The sequence below is a fragment of the Macaca thibetana genome, chromosome 20 (assembly GCF_024542745.1).
Source record: "Macaca thibetana thibetana isolate TM-01 chromosome 20, ASM2454274v1, whole genome shotgun sequence".
Classification (NCBI taxonomy): domain Eukaryota; kingdom Metazoa; phylum Chordata; class Mammalia; order Primates; family Cercopithecidae; genus Macaca; species Macaca thibetana.
In genome coordinates this window covers 13,158,493-13,178,257 of record NC_065597.1, presented here as the reverse complement: position 1 = coordinate 13,178,257, position 19,765 = coordinate 13,158,493, and the positions used below count along the sequence as shown (strand labels likewise).

The window sequence follows — 19,765 nt, the reverse complement described above, 5'->3', positions numbered from 1 at the left end:
CTAAAGAATTAAGTAGTATCTACCTCGACGAACATGGAAAGGGGTCCATAACATCTCATTTAATGAAAACAGTGAGTTGCGCAGTATGTACAATATTCCATTTTTGGCATATTTAAAAATCCTCTGTGTAAACGATGTGCCCACCCACACAGAAGCGTCTGGAAATGCCACCGCCAACTGTGAGCGGTAGGTCCCTCTGGGGACAAGGGTTGGGGGAACGATTTCCACTGGGGCATGTCTTATTTGAATTTATCATGAGACATCTGGACCTTTTCCAATAATTTTGTCAGAGTACAGCCTTGGCCTGTTGCCTGAAAATAAGGTTTTGGAGCCGGGCACAGGGAGTCCAGCCGACGAACCCAGGAGGGAGCCCGCTCTGAACACCTCTGCCCCGCTGAGCATTGGAGGCACGGTCGGGGCCCTGCTTGATCCATGACAAAGTCACTTCCTTGTCAAATGCTTCAGGACCCATCAGCATGGTGATCTGTCAAAACCAAAAAAAGTGGGTGGCAAGCCCTTACGTGACCCTGAGGTCAAGATCACAGAGTCCCTCGACCATCGACCGTCGTGGAACTTGTGAAACCTGAGTATTTCCTGAATGAATGACTGCCTAGAACACTCTCCCTGCAAGCCAGTTTCGGAAGCCCCAACCTGCAGCTGTTATTGTTCTGCACCCCACAGCAACTGCCTGGAGACCCCCCGGGTCCGGCAGGAGGACGCAGAGGTCCCGAAAGGGTGCAGTGAGGTGGCCGATCAGGGGCTGAAGCTGGTGATCCTTGGGCCAGGACTCAGCTGCCCAGCCCAGAAGTTGGGGGCTGCCTCGGTCCATGACACACAGGCTTCTCAAAACCAGCGAGGTCAGGGAATTTCCACCCCTATCCAGGCCTGGAGGGTCTGTGAGGACCAGAGTCCTCTTGACTAGAGGACCACAGGTTTGTAAACATCCACACCAACACCACCCACAGCTGCTGATTGTTTATTGCACAAGAAACTGGCAATATCGAGGCAGGGGGCGGGTATTACAAAATAGTCTGGTGACCAGCCCATGGCTAGCAAAGGGCATTCCGTACAGACACTTCAGTTTTATACACGTACGCACACACACGCACGAACACACATGAACACCCGTGAGCCTGATGCTTCCAAACCTCACCAGCAGCTTACACCCTGACCCACCCTGGAGCGGCTTCCGTGGTGACGTGCCGCAGGGAAGTACGGCAAATGACTGAAAGCGACAGAAGAGGTTGCGCTGTGGCAAGCTGAGCCACTCAAATCAGCACACATGACACAGGCAGACGCAGGCTGCACCTCCCCGGCCAGGGAAAGGTCGAGAACCTGGGAGCATGGAGACTGTGCTTGGAAGGTACCCGGGACCAGGCCAAGGGGCTGCCTGGGGTCCTAGAATCCTGGGGGCCCGGGCAGGGAGTCTGCCATGATTACTGTCCCAGCATCCTGGGGGGGCACGGTCATCTTGAAGATTTCAATGTGACCTGTGAAGATTCCAATTATGGCAGAGTCCCCGGGTTGGAGGCTGGTGGGAACTGCAGAAATCAGACCGGGCTATGCAGCAGGTCAGGGCCTTTCTGCTGGTTTCCACGTCCTGTGTGCAGATAAAGCACCTACGCAGAATGGACACTTTCCGCTGGCCGGGCCGCACTCCATTCTGAACAGGGGACCAGCAGGCCCACCTGGAACTCCAAGGGCTGACGGGAGAGCTCCACAGCCAGATCCCTGTGTCCCGCCACTGGGGACTGCCTGGGGGACCCTATCTAGCAAAGGGATTTCTTCTCTATTGAAGGCGGCAAGGCTAGGAGTGGCGCTCGGGACCTCAACCCCTCCCACTCTGCCAGGCTCGGGGACGAGGTCCCTGCCAGGCTGCGCCGCTGGGTCAGGCCCGCCTGAGCTCACGGAACCACCAGGCAGGTTCCTGAGAGGCGTGGCTGTTTGGGAAACTCGTGGACCCAAAGGCCTGGGTCCCTCAAGGTCTCAGAACGCCTGGGGTGCCAACTCCTGGACAGAAAGTGACAGCAGCATAACAAAAAAAACTGCAACCCTACAACACAACCGCTTCAAGTTTATAAATGGAAAAAGAAAGTCTGAGGGAGTCTGCTGTTTCTGTCCCATGGATACCCAGGCAGCTTAGACAAACCTTCATTTGCTGAGAATGAATTAACTGACCAGCATGCGTCCTGCGACTCAGCCTCCATTGCTGCTGCCTGCTAGGGAGGCAGGCGGAGATGGCCTCGCCCCAGGGCCGTCGCCCTCAGACCTTCACTTCGTCTCGATCATCAGGCAGAACCTCCTTTGCTGGCAAAGACCCTTGGCTCTCAGTCCAGAACAGCCCAGCCCACCCCAGGAGCCGGTCTCCTGGCCAAACTAGTCCGGGAGGTCTCCGGCCTCTGCGGCAGCCCCTGGGGATGCAACACCTTCCCTTGCACACACACACACCCAGGGTGGGGTCTAGGGGATGGGGGAGAGTTTTGCAGAGAGGGTCACCTCTCTGGAACTTTGCAAAGGTGGGGCCAAAGGCAACTAGGGGGCTTTATTCCAGACTGCCATCCATGGGTGGGGGGAACTGCAGGGCCTCCTGGGATCAGGCTCTTCTGCCAGAAGCGAGATGATGGTGTCGTCCCACACAGGGCCACATCCACGGGGGCCTCCCACGGGCTGCAGGGCCGGTGGCCTCCCAGGCAGGGAGGACTCAGGACTATGTGTGCACTGGGGGATGTGGGGGGGCGGCCTCAGTTACTCCTGTCCAAAGCCCTCGGTCTCCTCAATGGCATACAGCAGCTTCTCTCTCAGCTGTTCGTAGCTCTTGTAGGGAGGAAGATCCAGACGGTTGAAGCTATCGAGAGCGGGGAAAGCACGACAGTCAGCCCCAGGAGGCCAGGGCCCTGACAGCCCCGCCCTGCCTGCCTGCAGCAGGGCCACAGGGCTTGCGCCACACTGGCTAGGGCTCAGGGGCTGCCAGTCAGGCCTTTACACTGCAGGTGCCTGGACCATGGGGTGTTAAGGGAGGGGCCAGGACAGCTGGAAATTGGTTGGGGGGACACTTAGGGCAGTAGCTCTTGGACTACTGGAACAGAAGCGCTTCATATGTAAAACCCGGCAGATAAGATGCCCATCACAGCCCCATCTCTCCAACCCAACACCCCAGGGCCACGCAAAAGCTGTCAGACTCGAGGCTAAGAAGCTGCTACACCCACTGGGCTGTCCCAGGAGCTCATCGGGTCTGAGGCCCCCCGACGTCCCACTAAAACTAGAAGGCTCACCAGGTGTGGCTTCTGGGCAGCCAGGTTTCCTTGCCAACTTTGTCAATGCAAAACTTCTGTGGTCCATTGCTACCTGTGATCCAAGGTAAAACACACCCATGTCAACAGAGACGTGCCTTCCCAAAGCAGGACCCTCCGGCTCCACCCACAGATGGGCTCAGCCCCAGGACACAGAGGCCTCAGCTCTTCTCCATCCCACTGACGTGCTTCCAGGAAAAGACTAGGTTCCCCCCTCCCTCTGAGCTGTCCTCACTGCCAGCCAGGACACCAGAGGGCGAGAGAAAATGTACCGATGAGTTCAGCAAATCCGCCGATGGGCAGGCGGCAGGTCCCGGTGACAAACTGCAGCAGCCGGATCCTCTTCTCATTGTCCATCTCCTTCACCACCTGCAAGGCCGCAAGTCAAGGCACAGTCAGGGGACCCACGGGCCCAGTACTTAGCCCGAACGTGGAGCTCTCCAGCTCAGCGGGGCCCCTCTTTGGGGCTGAGGACACGGAGCCAGGTTGGCCAGGGGATGACAGCCCCCAACCTGAGAAAGCCCGGAAGTGCTCCTGCTAAGAGGCTGTGTCTGCAGAAGATTCCCACCCGTCCATGGGACAGCTCTGGGTCTCAGGGACACCGAGTATTCTCTTCCCATCCAAGTTCTGCTTTCAGAAATGACTAAATATGGGAGTGACTGCTTAATGGCTATAAGGTTTTTGGGGAGATGAAATGTCCCAGAATTCGATAGTGGTGACAGGTGCACAACACTGTGAATGTACTGGAAGCCCCTACTCTCTCGCCCGGGCTGGAGTGCAGCGGCACGATCTCGGCTCACTGCAGTCTCCACCACCCAGGTTCAAGCGATTCTCATGCATCAGCCTCCTGAGTAGCTGGGATTACAGGTGTACGCCACCACAACTGGCTAATTTTTTGTATTTTTAGTAGAAAGAGGGTTTCACTATGTTGGCCAGGCTGGTCTTGAACTCCTGACCTCAAGTGATCCACCCACCTCGGCCTGGGTGGGAAACCAGGGAACCCAAAGTGGAAAGCCACTGAATTGTGTATCTTAAAAAACTTAAATGGGTTGGGCACAGTGGCTGATGCCTATAATCCCAGCACTTTGGGAGTGTGAGATGGAAGGACTGCTTGAGCCCAGGAGTTCAGGACCAGGCTGGGCAACATAGCAAGACCCTGTCTCTATTGAAAAAAAAAAAACAAAAAAACCATTTAATAGTTAATTGTAGGTTATAGAAATTTCACCTCCACAAAAAATGTGTATACATACATATGCATACAGACATATACTAAGAATATCTGTAATCATTTTGTTTTATGCTATACTTCATGACGACAACAATGGCAGCTCTTTCTGTTTTCTGGAGCCAAGCCCCTGACTTCCTGTCCCATCTGGCTGGCAGGGGACCTCTCAACCAGGGGCAGCTGCTGTCTGCCTGCAGGTCTGTCCCTGCACACCAGCTGGCCCAAGGCTGACCACTGACGGCCTCCTGTCACGTGCACTGGCCACCACTCAGCTGGAACTGTCCCTGTTCATCCCAAGGCTGGTCTACCGTCTCCTTTTGCAAGTTGTGGGAGGTGAGGACAGGGTCAAAGCTGAAGGTCCTTGCGTGTGAGGTCTCCTCAAGACCCGTTTCCTTTGGCTGATGGCCCAGATGTCCCTGCCAAGGCCTGGGCCCAGGACCCACCTGCCAGAACCACTGGATCTGCTTGCTGTTCTTGGTGTAGTGCCGGTAGATGGTGCTCTTCTGCCAGTCGCTCATGTCTATCTCCTGCATGCCGCACAGCATCAGCTGGGGAGAGGCAGCAGTCAGCACCCCTGGCAGGCCCCTCCCCATGCATCGTCCACTCGCTAGCACATGACATTGCCCCAGACGTGTTCAACTAGCCATTTCTGGTGTCAGCGTTAATAATATGGGTAATGTAAGTCCCTGTTTTCTTGAAACAAGTATCTGGGGAAAGGTGGGTCCTGAGATCCCAAATTAAACCCATCTGCCCTGCCGCAGTGGGCGTTTCACTGCTGAGTGTCTGTGGGTGCACAGTGAGCGCATCACAGAGCAGGATCACCCCAGAGGCAGGGGCTCAGGGTCCCAGCAACCTCAGACACTCACCTCCAGCTCTTTTTCATCAAAGTAGCGCAGCCACTCCAGCGGGGCCACCTCGTTGAAGCCATCCAGGAAGGCTTTGGTCTGCTCTTCCACGCCTCGGGTGAAACGCCAGTCGGTCAGCAACCTGAGACCAAAGACCAGCCATGGGTGGAGGATGAGACCCATTGCTCACAGGCAGCTCCTGGCCAGGCCGCGTGGCCGTTACCACGCAGGACCACCAGATCAGAAGAGCCCACTTCGCACACCCAGACCCAGCCTGCTGGAGGCCCTAGAGTGCGGCCCTAAAAACCTCACAGTGACCTGCAGACACCGGAGTCTTTGAAGTCATCCTCACCACCGCCACCTCCTGCTCCTGCCCACAACGCCAACTGAACCTCAGACGTATGAAAGCGTGGAGATAAAAAGACTAAACCAAGAGGCCTGAGGAACAGGCATGGAGAACGGGCACACGTGAGACGGTGGGTCTAGGCACGCAGGCCACAGAGATCCTCTCGGCCTGGAGAAAGATGCAGACGTCTAAGCTTGACGCGACTTCAAAGAAATTCCACCCTGGAGGCTTGAAGTCTCCCACGTGGGGAAAAAGTGCAGCCGGGAGTCAGTAACTAAGGACCTCGGCTCTGGTCCCCCAGCTCGCGCCATCACATGACGGCCCATCAGCAGCCACCTTCGAGGCAGATGGAGATGGCATCCACAGTGACCGATGGGCCACAAGGTGGGGGCCCATCTTGCTCTGCAACCAACTAGATCTCCGCACCGCCCCTGGAGCGGAGGCCCCGGCGCCTGAGACTCACATGATGTACTCTTCCTTGTTCTCCTCCGTGACCCGGATGCTCTCGCCACCCTCCTTCAGTTCGTGGGTGGTCACCTTGCCCAGGATCTCCATGTCCTGGATGAAGTACAGCTCCAGGCCGCATTCTTCCAGGTTGTTCTCTCTGGGGGCACAGCAGACCAAGTCGGGAGATGTCTATCGTGGCAGGGTCTTTCCTGGATCCTGCTCTGCTGCCCATGGGACACCAAGGGTTCACGGGTGGCCTAGAATCCTGAACAGTGACATGGGACAGCTTCCTGACTCAAGGAGAGGATTCTAGAACTGTCCACGGGGGACCCAGAGGACATTCCTCTCCACTAGCTCTTTTAAAGGCTGGACAAGAGCTCAGGGGCCACACTGGCAGACAAAATAAAAGCCGTCGGTACCTGCTCCCTGCCCAGAGACGTCCCTCCTATCAGTGCGGTGGGGTGAGGGGGGAGGGAGCTCACTTGATCCAGACAATGGAGTTGTAGAACTCAGGGTCGACGGACTCCAGGTCTTTCAGGGTTGGTCTCTTGTTGAGCATCCGCTTATAGAAAGGGAGGGTGAAGCCCGTGTCGATGAACTTTCCGTGGTACAGCGCCTGGGAAGGAAGAGGCACAGCACAGAGCTTGGGCCTTCCCCAGGCACTGCCAAGACTGGCTCTCGGATACTCGGTATCAAACTCCGCTACCGCCACCCGCCTTCCCTGACAGAACCGCAGCAGCGGCTGCCTCGGACGCAGCGGGAGGGCCTCGGGAGCAAACAACGCCTTTGTCCTGACTTGCACCCACAGAGGGACTCCCACCCTGCCCTGCAGACCGCAGGGACTGGGCAGAGACAGCTGGTGCGGGAACCCACGTCCAGGCCCGCATCTGCCCCTCACACTGGCCGGCTGGCTCCCAGCCTAGCAAAGGTCTGTCCCACGCTCACAGAAAAGGCTTGCTCAGAGCAGCTCCAGGTGGCAGCCCTGACTCACTGGCGCTCAGGGTGGGTGGCAAAGGCAGCCAAAAATAATGCAGACACCGCTGACAGCGAGAGCTGGCGGCCAATGGTGAGTAATAGTCTAGGGTTTTACCGGTCTGTCCTGTTGGCTGCTGGGCCAGGCGGGTCTCTAGACCTGGGAAGAATGTGCCCACTTCCAGAGCCCAGCACCTTGGCCAAGAGCTCCCCGACGATGGGAAGGGCCATATTTAGTCACAGGCTCCTGGGACACTTGGGTCCTCCTAAGAGGGGAGCTCAGGAAGGCAGGGGAAGAAGCGAAGGAAAGTGAGAACTGAAACTTCTCAAGCTATGAATGTGGCTCCCGTGCTGGTCCCCGCTTCTCAATCGGGTTCTCCACACTCCCAAGACCCTCAACAGGGGGCACGTGGCAGGACCTCCCTTTCCCTATTCACACCGTGTCCTTCTTTCCAGTTAAATACAGATGCTGGGAAAGCCCCTCCCCAGAACTGGCCCACTTTCTGACATACGTCCCTACACCCTGCACCAGCCAGTTTACGGTTCACCAGGAGGCAGCGTGGCGTGAACAGCAGCCCCCGTGGACTGGCGCGCCCTCTCTGGGCCCCACCCTTCGCCCCCATAGAGCTCGTAACCTAAAAATGCAAAAAGCTGGAGAGAGTTCTGGAGAAGCCAGAGCTTTCTCAGCGGCTGTCCTGTAGGTAGTGAAGAGTTTCCACGCTGCTTGTATAGGACTTGTCGAGAGGAAGCCCAGGGTCTCTGGGCCACAGACTTAGGGTTTTGTTCTAAGCTAGTGTTGACTCCAAATGTCCTTCCAGAAGGCTTAGTGTCTCAGTGGGACGTTCCCAAATGCCGTGACAGTGTCACCTCCCAGAGACAGGCAGCAGGTGGGCAGCTGTGTTTTCACCTGGCCCTGTCATCCCAAGGCCCTCAACAGAGCGCATATTTAATGTTCAGTAAAGTCTGTGGCCCAGAGACCCTGGGCTTCCTCTCGACAAGTCCTATACAAGCAGCGTGGAAACTTTTCACTACCTGCGGGACAGCCACTGAGAAAGCTCTGGTTTCTCCAGAACTCTCTCCAGCTTTTTACATTTTTAGGTTACGAGCTCTATGGGGGCGAAGGGTGGGGCCCAGAGAGGGCGCGCCAGTCCACGGGGGCTGCTGTTCACGCCACGCTGCCTCCTGGTGAACAGGCCCAGGGCCTCCTCCAATGCTGCCCCTTCCTGGAGGTCTCAGAGAAAGAGCAGATTCCCCTGGTGCCCCTGGCACAGTTCACCAGGAGAGGGAAGAGGAGGGAGAGGAGGGAACCAGGCAGACCCCTGGGGCCCCCTTACCATGGCGATGAATCTGCCTATAAAGCGGAAGTAGGTGAGGTGGTCTGGGTTGATGGAGGAGGCAGGGTTGATCTGCAGGCAGTAATTGTTCTTTCCCGCGTATTCAAATAAACAATACATAGGGTTGAGCACCTCGTGAGACAGGAGGAAAAACCACTCTCTGTGAGGGAAGAGAAAGAAAAGACAAGAATAATGGGTTCCTTGGTGCACATCTGCACAGGAGCTGTGACTCTCCACCATTGTGTTTCAGGTAGTCTGGGGACACGTGTCCCAGGGAGTCAAGCCCTGTGACAAGCACCCGCGCTAACCTATATGAACAGCTGGTCAGTGAACAGGGTGGGCTCTGTTCTACACAGAATGGCAACTGCATTTGAGGATGATGTTTGGGGAAACGTGTCCCCGTTGGCTCCCAGATGATGTGTTCCGAGACTTTACATCACAATATCCAGAGCTTCTAATGGAAAGGGGGTCCTTGTCACCATGCTCAGTTGCATAGGCTGTGCACTACACAAGGGCACGATGCGTGTTTATGACAATAATTTTTCTGCAAAGGTTCTGTTTGAATAGCAACTACCCTGTTTCCGCTCTACCTGGGTGGGCAACATAACGTAAATACAGAGCACCACATTCCCAACCCCGATCCATGAAAACGTAATCCATGCTGCCTTCAGATTAGAAACCTCACACCCACCAGCTATGCCACACTCTTGCGCTTTGCCCTCCCTTCACCCCAGACCCCAACACCATCCCCATTCCCACACTTCCAAGCATTCATCTGAATCAACACCCGTGCCCTGGGTGCGAGCCTCAGGCATGAATTCAGAGTCCTTTTGGGCTTGAGCTAAACCAGCAAGGGGACGTCCCAAGGGGGCCAGTCCCCGGCTGCTGGGCTGTTTGTGGCTGGGCAGACGAGGAGTCCTTCGACGCAGAGGGTGCCCCGGTATCCTGTCCGTGGTTCTACCCTGTGGTAGAACAGCATGACGTAACCTACCATAGGGTAAAACCACTGGCAGGACACAGAGAGAGACACACACAGGGCGCGGCCACACCAGGGAAGCCCACCAAGCAGAGCCTGGAGAGGAGGTCACCACGGAAAAAAGGAACAGTCCATCCACAGGGCCAGCGCAGAAGGCCACGCCACCACCAAACAGAGGACCAGAAGCAAGTTAACCCAACACCAAGCGAGAAGACATGCCCACACCGGGAGAGGTCTCGAGCAGAGAGGTCGCCGCAGGCCAAGGCGCTCCCTCTCTCTGCCGGGGCCCTTCTGCCCTGCCGTCCGAGGCAGCATTTCCCAGAGGGCCTGTTAACTTTTATGGGTGGACCAGGGTGAAGGCAAGACAATGCTTTGGACTCTTTTTAGGGTGACATAAGCCGTTACAGTGTTACTGACCCCAGACACGTGACATGCAGCTGAGCCCTGCTCAAGGCCCTGTGGATCGTGACATAGCTTATCCACATGGGGACACCTGACTTCACCTGCCCTGGCTGCCTTAAGGGGAGGGGACCCCAGGGTCAACTCTAATGGATGACCACACAGCCCTGATATTCAACTGCCCAAATGCTGCTGGCCTGGTTGTTAAAATACAGAAACATGACACACTGGTAGATAACAGAGCCACTGTACTGAGCTTTCACCCCTCCCGGGAGTCCTCCGTCGCCTCATGACCCAGTTACTAAAGGCTTAACGCCCAGCCCAGCAGGGCACCCCAGGACCCTGTTCCAGGCTAAATGGACTGGCCACATGGATTCATGTATTTTGGTTTTTTATTTGTTTTGTTTTTGAAATGGAGTTTCGCTCTTGTTGCCCGGGATGGAGTGCAGTGGCACGATCTCGGCTCACCACAACCTCCTGCCTCCCAGGTTGGAGCGAGTCTCCCGCCTCAGCCTCCCCTATGAGCTGAGATTACAGGCATGCGCCACCGCACCTGGCTAATTTTGTATTTTTAGTAGAGATGGGGTTTCTCCATGTTGGTCAGGCTGGTCTCGAACTCCCAAACTCACTTTGGGAGGCCTTGGCCTTGGCCTTGGCCTCCCAAAGTGCTGGGATTACAGGCGTGAGCCACCGCACCTGGCGGATTCACGTATTCTGAATGCCACACTGTGCCCACTCCTGAAGATGCATGAGAACTTTGGGAGGGAATGTGAGCAGGGGGCAGGCAGCTTTCTGGCCATGGACGCTGTAGCCTGGGGAAGCGGGGTACAGGGCAGCCTCCCAGGGCACTCAAGCTCACCTGGCAATGCCCCCATAGTCCAGGCCCTCCTCGCCACGCATGATGATGTAGAGCCGGCGGCGCAGGTCATAGGGTTTCATGTTCATGATCTGGGAAGACAGAGCATCGGGCCGGCCTGCCACTCTCCCTTTCACAGCAGGCAGGGGCGGGAGGGACGGGACTCTAAGGCCTACTCTCCAGCAGACACAGTCACCAAGACACATGCCGTGGAAAGTCTGCAGTGTGGGTTTAACAGGCCATGCGATAGGAGATGGGGTGCTGGGAGGAGGGCGTCGGCCTGGCCCTGGTTTCAGGCACCATGATCTAACCTGTTGGAAGGAATCTTCAAAAAGCGTCTGCCTGGAAACACTGATCTTCACGTGGCTGGGTAGGGCATTTGACTGAAAAAAAAAAAAGAAAATAACTTCAAATTGAGCCTCAAGTGATCATCTGTTCTCCTGTCTGTATGAACAGGCAGCCCCCAGCCCGATGGGCCAGGAGGGGACAGCACGTCCCCTAGGAATGAAAACTCGCTTCCTAGAGACAGCCAGTTTGGGGTTAGACAAGTGTCTGGCCCCCACCTAAGACACAAACATTCCGATACCTGCTGCTGTGCCGGGAACTCACACCAAAATAACTCAATAACCCCAGCTGCCACGGGAGCCCCAGTACCAGAACTCACATGGCAGAGGAAACGGAACTGGTGATACTTCCACCGAAAACTGCGGTCATAAGCACCAGGGGAGCCTTGCTTCGTCCTGGGAAGAGCAAAGGTGTTCGGCGGTTCATGCCATTTCTCAGAAAATGAACAACTTGTCTTTGTCAACCCTAAGGAAAGCTGGTGCTATGTTAATTTAAAGATGAGTAATGTAAGGCGAGGAAGTGACTGTCATTAAGATCCTTGAAGAATGAAAAAGAGAATCTAGAAATAAAGCCAGACTTCTTGTTTTTAGAGAAATAACACTAGTGTCACTTGGAATAAACAGGATAGTCCCTTCCTCCCCATCCCATCTTATTTATTTGTTTGTTTGTTTTCTAGAGACGAGGTTTTGCTCTGTCGCCCAGGCTGCAGTGCAGTGGTGTGATCATGGCTCACGGCAGCCTCAAATTCCTGGTCTTAAGTGATCCTCCCACCTCAGCCTTCCAAGTAGCTAGGACTACAGGAGTGTGTTACCACACCGAGCTAATTTTAAATGTATTATTATTTTTTAGAAACAGGATCTCACTCTGTCACCTGAGCTGGAGTGCAGTGGTGCCATCATAGCTCACGGCAGCCTCAAACTCCTGAGCTCAAGGGATCCTCCCACCTCAGCCTCCCACATAGCTGGGACTATAGGCAGGCACCACCGCATCCAGCTAATTTTTAAATTTTTTTTATAGAGATGGAGTCTTGACATCTTTCTCAGCCTGGTTAATCTTTTTTATTCTTGTAGAAACAGGGTCTCACTATGTTGTTCAGGCTGGTCTCAAACTCCCGGACTCAAGCTATCCTCCCATCCCCTTCAATATGACATCAACATTGGCCACTAGAGGGCAGTAAGGGCAGTAGAACGCACTGCAGGGGCCGCCCAAAGTGGGCCTCTCAGAGCCAGAACAAGGACGGCCTGGGTCTCGGCTCCTGGACGCTGCTGCTACCTGTACAAAGTCCTTACCCCGACTCAAACCCTGGGCGAGGATCCTTAAAGGTGGTGGTGCGGGTATTGTGGTCCACAAAGTATCGCACCCCCTCGCTGGTGTATTTCATCTCCCATCCTGGGGGCAGAGCTGGTTCCTGGATCATCCTGGAAACATGGGAAGAAAAGGGTGAAGGGCTGGCCCCACCTTCTGGACCTTGGTGGTTGGAGGCTGGGTCCTCAAAGTGTGGCTTTGTCTCTGCAGGGTCCATGAGGGACCTTGAGGACATGCACCCAAGAAGCATGACCCAAGTCGTGAGGACAGTTCTGCAGCACAGAGAGGTCATTTAATATCTCATGGCCAAAAACGCAGCCCTGCATGGATGGCACTGGACTGAATGGCCACCAGCAATCCTGAGACACTCCATGCCCCAGCACGGCTTCACTTGGGGTGTTGGGAAACCAGGATCCCTCAACCTTTTTGCAATTATCAGCAGCCTGCACAATCAGTATGGAGACCAGCAACACCCGCCAGCCAGGCCACCCTCCATCCACCAGGAAGGTCTGTTTAAGAAACCACTTTTAAGTTGTCATCAGGCCAACAGTGTATCTGTGTAGTGAGAGTCTCAAGACACTTGTGTGTGGCTACAGGTCCCTGACATCAGCCCTCTGGGACGATGCAGTCCAAAACCACCTGCCTAATGCTGGAGCTGCACAGAGACCCAGCCTGGCCCAGCCCCCCTCTCAGCCCAAGTCCTTACCCCTGGGTCCGGGGGTCCTCCCACTGGGTCGTGCGAGTGTTATGGTTCACGTAATACACCCGTCCATTGTCTTGTCTCTTCTCTGCCACATGAGAAGAAAGAAAGAACCATCAGATTCAAACATGGAGAGCCGGTGTCCTTTCCCCGCAGCTCCCACCTCCTGGATGCTGGGTCTGAGTTTCTCTCCCTGTTGTCAGCCTGTTAGAGAAGAACCAGCCAAAGCCGAGCTCACTCACACTTGTCACTGGGAAAGGGACAAAGAGGGTCCTTCCTTCTTGTTGTTGTTGGTGGCGAGGGGGGGTGTGTGACACATTTCCAACTCGAGATGAAGCACTTCTTTGGTTGGTTGGTCAGTTGGAGGGAGGGGGTGGTGTGGCCACCCGGAGGGAGCAGCACAGCTCAAACCAGAGGCATAATTGCTCCCAGCTGTGTGCAGCACGGAAGCCGGGCAGTCCCCAACCCGCCAGGCCCCCCACCCAAGTCCCTCACGGCTGATCCCTGGTCCTGGGACCCTCTGCACTGCATGCAGCTGACCTGGGCGCCTCTGTCCCACAGGGCATGGTCCTTATGGGGTAGCTGCATCTCCCTCGCACCTCTCTGATCAGTGCTCTGCACCCTGCGCCCCTGCACCCTCCAAGTTCTCCCTCTTCTCCCACTTACAGGCTGTCTTGTTCTAAAACTCTCATACCCTGGCACATCTCTTTCTTGCTTATGAGCAAATAAATGATATCTGGGGCTGAGGACACTTACACTGCCCAGCCTCTTCTTAGACATGTACCTTTTTTTTTTTATATATAAAGACAGGGTCTCGCTATGTTGTCCTGGCTGGTCTCGAACTCCTGGCCTCAAGTGATCCTCCTGCCTCAGCCTCCCAAAGTACTGGGATTACAGGCAATAAGCCACCGTGCCTGGCCTGCCTATCCTGTTCTTACACCTAAGTATGTGCTTTGAGACAGGGGAGTGTTCATAGAGTGGGGCTGGGCACAAATATACTTTTCCTCTGCTCTCAACAATCTCTGTTGTCTTGCCCTTTACTGATACACTGATAAGGGCTCTGGGGTCCCCAAGGGAGGAGTCTGGGCTCCAGGGGCAGACCCAACCCGAGCTGGCGATTCTGGACCTTGAGAGGGATGGAAAGGGGTAACCTCTCAGCTCCAGGTAGACAGGGGAAAAAAAAACTAGGGGGTAAAGCTCTTGGCCCAAAAGAGGTCACCTTTCCCAGGAAGTTCCTGAGCCTTCAAATCTGTTTCTCTCCCGAAAACAAATGATGCTAATGGCTCTCCTTTTACAAGACAGAGTAACATTAAAGAAATAAAAAATAATCAGTTCCAGAAGCTACAGGGAACCTGAAAGCTGAAAAAGGAGCAGAACAGGAAAGAGCAACAACCCCCTCCTCACTCCCTACCAAGACTCGAGCTGCAGTGCTCCCAACACCAGCCCAGGCCTCAGTCTCCCTCCCACTCTCTGCCTTACCTGGTATCTATGACTCGTCTGAAATTTTACAAACAGACATTATTTGTCAATCATACGTCGATAAAGCTGGAAAAACAAATAAATACAATAAAATAAAAATAAAGACAGGCTGGGCACAGTGGCTCACACCTGTAATCCCAGCACTTTGGGAGGCTGAGGCAGGAGGATCGCTTGAGCCCAGGAGTTTGAGACCAGCCTGGGCAACATGGCAAGACTTCATCTCTTTTTTATAAATACAAAATAAATAAAAGGAAGACAAAAGGAAAGAAAGAACAGGAGGTGCCCAGAGCTGTCAGGGAGCTACCACCACCTCAGAACACACAGAAGGAAGGCTTCCCAAGAGGTTTCCAGGGGAGGGGGCCGCTCCCAGCCCAGAAGCTACTGCTTTGAACTAGATCCTCATGTCTGCCCTGTTAAGGGCCAAAGCCAAGGCTAACCACAGGGCCAGGGGGATCTGTCCAGCGGGCCTGAGGCCTGTGTCGTCATTTCTGGCACTGCTGCTGCGTGGAGGCCTCCCAAGGCCGGCTGACTGCCTCGCAGCCTTCAGTTTCAGTTAGGGGGCTGGGAAAGACCTTGAAGGAACACCGGCTCGACCTCATTTTAGGAGCAAATGGACTCAGACGTATTCAGCCACAGGCCCAGGGTCAGGGCCACCGAGGGCAGATGTGGATCTCAACCCGAGGTGTCCTGAGTCCCACAGCAGTGTGTGGGGAAGATGCAGGGTCTCTCCTGGGGCAGCAGAGAGGGACACCAGCAGGCTTGGTTAGCAAGCTGCCGCTCAGTGCCATTCTCACTTGGTCTGGCTGTTCTTTCTGTTCATTCTCGGCGAGCCCTGGGGAGGCGGCCCCTGCCACAGCCCTGGGGCAGCCAACACAGATCCCCAAGGATCTGCAATTCAGAAGGAGCCCTGGCCTTTAGCCAGAATGTTCTTCCTCTTAAGTTTGGACTATGACAGTTTGGTGGGCTTTTTTCTGATTGTTCATTAACAGCATCGACTCTGACCACGGCTCCTCCATTTCCATCTCAAAAATTTCCACACTTAGCATTCGAGAGCTGCTTTCAAGTCTCCATCAGCTGTGCTTACCTGGTGACCATCACTCAGCAGAACTGGCATGAAAACCCACTTGACTGCGCTACACCACCTGCCTCTACAGAGCCTGAAACACACTAGCAGTCCCCGGCTTCTAGGCCGCTGGTCACCAAACAGCAGTACAGATTCTTGTTTAATCTGACGCATTTTCCCCTGCCTACTGATGAGGCGGGGTCTTCAGAGTTTTACTCTCTCACTTTGGAGCTGCTGCCAATCTCTGAGATACCAATGACCTTTCTTTGATCCAGGGAGCCATGTGGGGCAGCTGTCTGCGTAAGGGATCCCTGAGCTGAAAGTCAACAAATATGTGGAAGCTTCACTAAATGGTATCTCCAACCAGAAGGACCAGAAGGCCCTTCTAGGACCCTGGACTGCAGTGCTCATTCACTAAGTGGTACCCTGCAGGTATAAGAGGGTTGACACAACCTCTTAAATGACTACCCGAGAGCAGATGTGTCTGCACCGAGAAGGTCCAGCTCCAAAGCTGCACGTTTCCAGGCATCAGAAGCCCATCCTATCATTGTCAACTTCCCAGGATGCACCTCTCCATCTTTGTTGTCGAGTGCACCCCCTCCCAGTTTCACACCATCTGTCAACACCACCAAACCAACGTTTACCGTATTCTGCTGGCCTAATCCATAAATGAAACGCAACACATGCTGGTTCCCGCAAAAACTGCCTTCTTCCGCTCCCAGTGACTCTTACAAGATTAAATAAAACTCTGTCCCAGCTCTCTCTATCAAATGCGCTAAGTCTCATCATCTCTAATGACCCTTTTTGCATGGCTACTCCTTCCTAGAATAGCCATGAAGCCTATAATCTCTCCTAAGTCATGGGTGTCCATCCCTTAACTCACTGTTAGCAAATCACGTCAAGGACCTGGGATAGGTAAGAGGCGGCTACCAAGGGCGAGGAGAAATCTACACGGCGTTATTAACTAGCAGCGATGCGTTTCCAGAGTCACTACCTGGCATTCAACTCTCGTATCTGCTTGCCTCTGGCCTCTTTCACAGCTATGTCAGAAATAAAAAGGTGGCTTCTATTAGTCAAAATTAGACCGAAGTCCGCCAACATCTCAGCTGCAAAGCAAGATGTGTTAAGGTGGATCATTCCAAGCATATGGTCACAGACCTGAAACAAATCCATGTGGGAGTTCGGCAGTGTCAAAATATCTTAGTGTAGCATGGACACTTGAGTAGACACCTTGAAACTCAAGACCAAAGCCCAATAGTCCCCCAGCTGCTCGGGGACATCTTTCTTAGGGTCCCACTCCTTTAGCGATGGTGGGTTTGGTGGATGCTCCAGTGGTTCGGTGGAGCTTGGTTACTTTCCCAGCCGCCCGGCTCCATCAGCTGTAACTGCTGTGGCGGGGCATGCCCAGAGAGTGTGCTGGAGAGGGGAGAGATGGAAAACAGACGGACAGGAACAGGGAAGGAGGACACGCGGGAGGAGAGGACAGAGCACCGTGGCTGACAGAAGGCCGAGGGCCGGGAAGAGAACTCAGTACTTACCCCAGCCAGGAGGGAGGGGGCCCAGGGGATCATGGTCAGTCGAAGCACTCGAAGACTAAACACAAGAAACACAGCAGAACACAGAGGTTACAAAAAGCCACTGGTGAAAAAATAAATCAATCGATAAAAAATAAAAATGCCAACGACTCGCTTCCGCATTTGAGCGCTCTGCAGGGAATGCAGTGGGACTTTAGGTAGCATCTGCTCCTCTCAAAAGTCTCTGGTTTTTGTTTTGATTTTTACAGAAAAACCAAAAAAGAACCCTGTGCACGGAGGGCCCAAGTGAGTTTTGGAAATGGTAGAGCGATGGGGAGGAGACGGCACGCTGGTGAAGGTGTGCCAGGGTGGTGGAGGCAGGGAGCAGCCCCGGTGGGGCAGAAAGGCCCGGGAAGCAGGCTCGGCCCAGTGCCTCCGCTCAGCTCCGGCTCGAGGCGGCCAAGGCGACTGAAATCACCACCACCTCCAACTTTCTCCAAGAACCACACGCAGGAGGGGAAAAAATATCGCAGGCCTTTCCAATGAAATCATTCCCACAAGCCCTGCCCACGCCCAGAGCTTCCTGGCTGGGGCCTGGCCCTCCTCCCTCCACCTCAGCGTCCCCCCCAACCTCCCATCTGGGTGTGCAGTGTCCACCCAGACTGAGGGCACATTCATGCCCCAAGCCCTCACCTCCCCCAGGAATGTTTTCCTTCCCCTTCACAAAGCACCTTTATTCCTCCCCTGCCTGAACCTGAAGTTGCTCAGTGTTCTGTGTTTGTCTGGGGGGGGGGGGGGTTTGGGGCTGGGGGCGGGGCAGCAAGACAGAAGGGGAGACGGGAAAGAAGGGGCCACCGGCTCCAGGACTTCAGGGTCGCTGTTTACATTAGAATCCCCCCCGCACCCCCTTCAGCCAAATTCTGCTTCGAGGTCCCTGGGGATGGACTGCAGTGGACCAGGAGTTCTCATATCCTGCAGGGAAGGGGGGTGCTGTCAAAAAGTTCTGGTCATTAAATAAAACAAGTATTGTTCCCCTCTTTCTTCTTTTCTTTTTTTTCTTTCTGAAGCATTTTTATTTTACTTACTAAAATGTGATCGTTATAAGAGGGGATCAAGTTCTAAATGCGGACTTCAGGCTGCTGGGCTGGCCCCGTCTGGGGGTGCCGGAGCCACACACGGGCAGGAGGATGAATGGGCTCAGTCTCAGCTTGAGAAAACATTGGTGGAACTCAACTGCCAGCAAGCCCCCTTCCACAGCCCTCCCTACACCCCCAGCTGAAAGACAGGGAAACTTTCTTTCCAAGGTGGCAACACAGGCCCCTCTTCCAAGCAAGTTCCAACAAAGATGTTTAAGTCTTGAAACCATAGGCTCCTTGATAGGACGGAGCTCCCTTTCAGGGCAGGGCCTCCCGCCCACACAGAACGCAAGTGCATGGAGGTGGGGGAAGCTCACCTTGATTTAGGGTCCCTTATCATTGATCTCGAGCTTAAAATTCTCCATCGCAAATCATATTGAATCATTACTGAAAAAAAGCTCCCGAATTCACAGAAGTCATGTGGGCGTGTGTCTGTGTGTTGGGGGGTTGGGGGAGATAGGGTACAGTATCTCATAAAATCCAACTCTGTTTTGTAGTTAACACATTAAAAACATTCGGCAACAGAGGCATGGGAACAAATGTGAAAACACACGTATTCTACATCATGGAGCCAAAGGCACTTGGTAAGTGCTGAGCTACAGCAATGACCTTGCAAAGGGGAAGGACTATAGAAAAGGTTATTTTAAGACATTAAAAGAGGACGCATTTGGTGTAAAAGTGTTTGCTGCTTCAGGTCTTGTTTTGGAGTGAGTAGATCACCTGTAAAGTGTTCAGGGCTCTCATGGGAAATCGACAACCAGCTGGTACCAACCTGGCTTCCACGGGGGCACGGTCATCTTTTGCTTAATTCTACGAATCAACAGACCAAAAAGGTCTTTATCGACAGCCCCCCTGACTAGCACTGAACTAGGATCAGAAAATACTGATCAGCCCCTTTCTGAATCCTTGCCTTTAAAAAAAAAATCTCGGCCTTTATGCAACGTAGGCTCTTTAGTTAAAGTGTTTTTTAAAAAATTTCCTTGGTATCCTGATGATTATTCTATCAGAACGCCCCCCGCACCCCTCCACCACACACACCTATAAGACTCGAGGAGAAGAGGAGGCAGATAGGAAAGGGAGAGACACCAGAGACTGATAAACACAAACAACACATATTAGGTTGGTGCAAAAGTAATTGTGGTTTTGCCATTGAGTCATGGCAGCTGGGTGCCGTGGCTCAGGCCTGTAAACCTGGCACTTTGGGAGTCGGAGGCGGATAGATCATTTGAGGTCAGGAGTTCAAGACCAGCCTGGCCAACATGGGGAAACCCTGTCTCTGCTGAAAATACAAAAATTAGCCAGGCATAGTGGCAGGCACCTATAATCCCAGCTACTCAGGAGGCTGAGGCAGGAGAATCGCTTGAACCCGGGAGGCAGAGGTTGCAGTGAGCTGAGATCACGCCACTGCACTCTAACCTGGGTGACAGGGCGAGACCCCCGTCTCAAAAAAAAAAAAAAAAAAAGGAGTCATGGCAAAAATCACAATTACTTTTGCACCAACGTGATAAAATCAGAATCAATGGGAGCTGATCC

General features: G+C 54.1%; 1 protein-coding gene across 3 annotated transcripts in view; it reads right to left on the bottom strand.

The window, feature by feature from the left end:
* Positions 1-960: 960 nt before the first annotated feature.
* Positions 961-19,765, bottom strand: part of WWP2 (WW domain containing E3 ubiquitin protein ligase 2) — a 181,078-nt gene continuing 162,273 nt past the window's right edge. For 2 of the 3 annotated variants that reach the window (XM_050773320.1, XM_050773321.1), the window contains 13 exons: positions 17,121-17,175; positions 13,047-13,128; positions 12,325-12,453; positions 11,355-11,430; positions 10,694-11,073; positions 8,460-8,619; positions 6,636-6,769; positions 6,170-6,310; positions 5,382-5,502; positions 4,959-5,063; positions 3,563-3,659; positions 3,273-3,345; positions 961-2,845 (listed from right to left, as the gene is read on the bottom strand). In XM_050773320.1, the coding sequence (XP_050629277.1) occupies positions 2,746-2,845; positions 3,273-3,345; positions 3,563-3,659; positions 4,959-5,063; positions 5,382-5,502; positions 6,170-6,310; positions 6,636-6,769; positions 8,460-8,619; positions 10,694-11,073; positions 11,355-11,430; positions 12,325-12,453; positions 13,047-13,128; positions 17,121-17,175 (1,653 nt within the window). In that variant the 3' untranslated portion in view covers positions 961-2,745. The remainder of the gene's footprint in view (positions 2,846-3,272; positions 3,346-3,562; positions 3,660-4,958; positions 5,064-5,381; positions 5,503-6,169; positions 6,311-6,635; positions 6,770-8,459; positions 8,620-10,693; positions 11,074-11,354; positions 11,431-12,324; positions 12,454-13,046; positions 13,129-17,120; positions 17,176-19,765) is intronic. The other variant, XM_050773322.1, reaches the window with a different exon arrangement.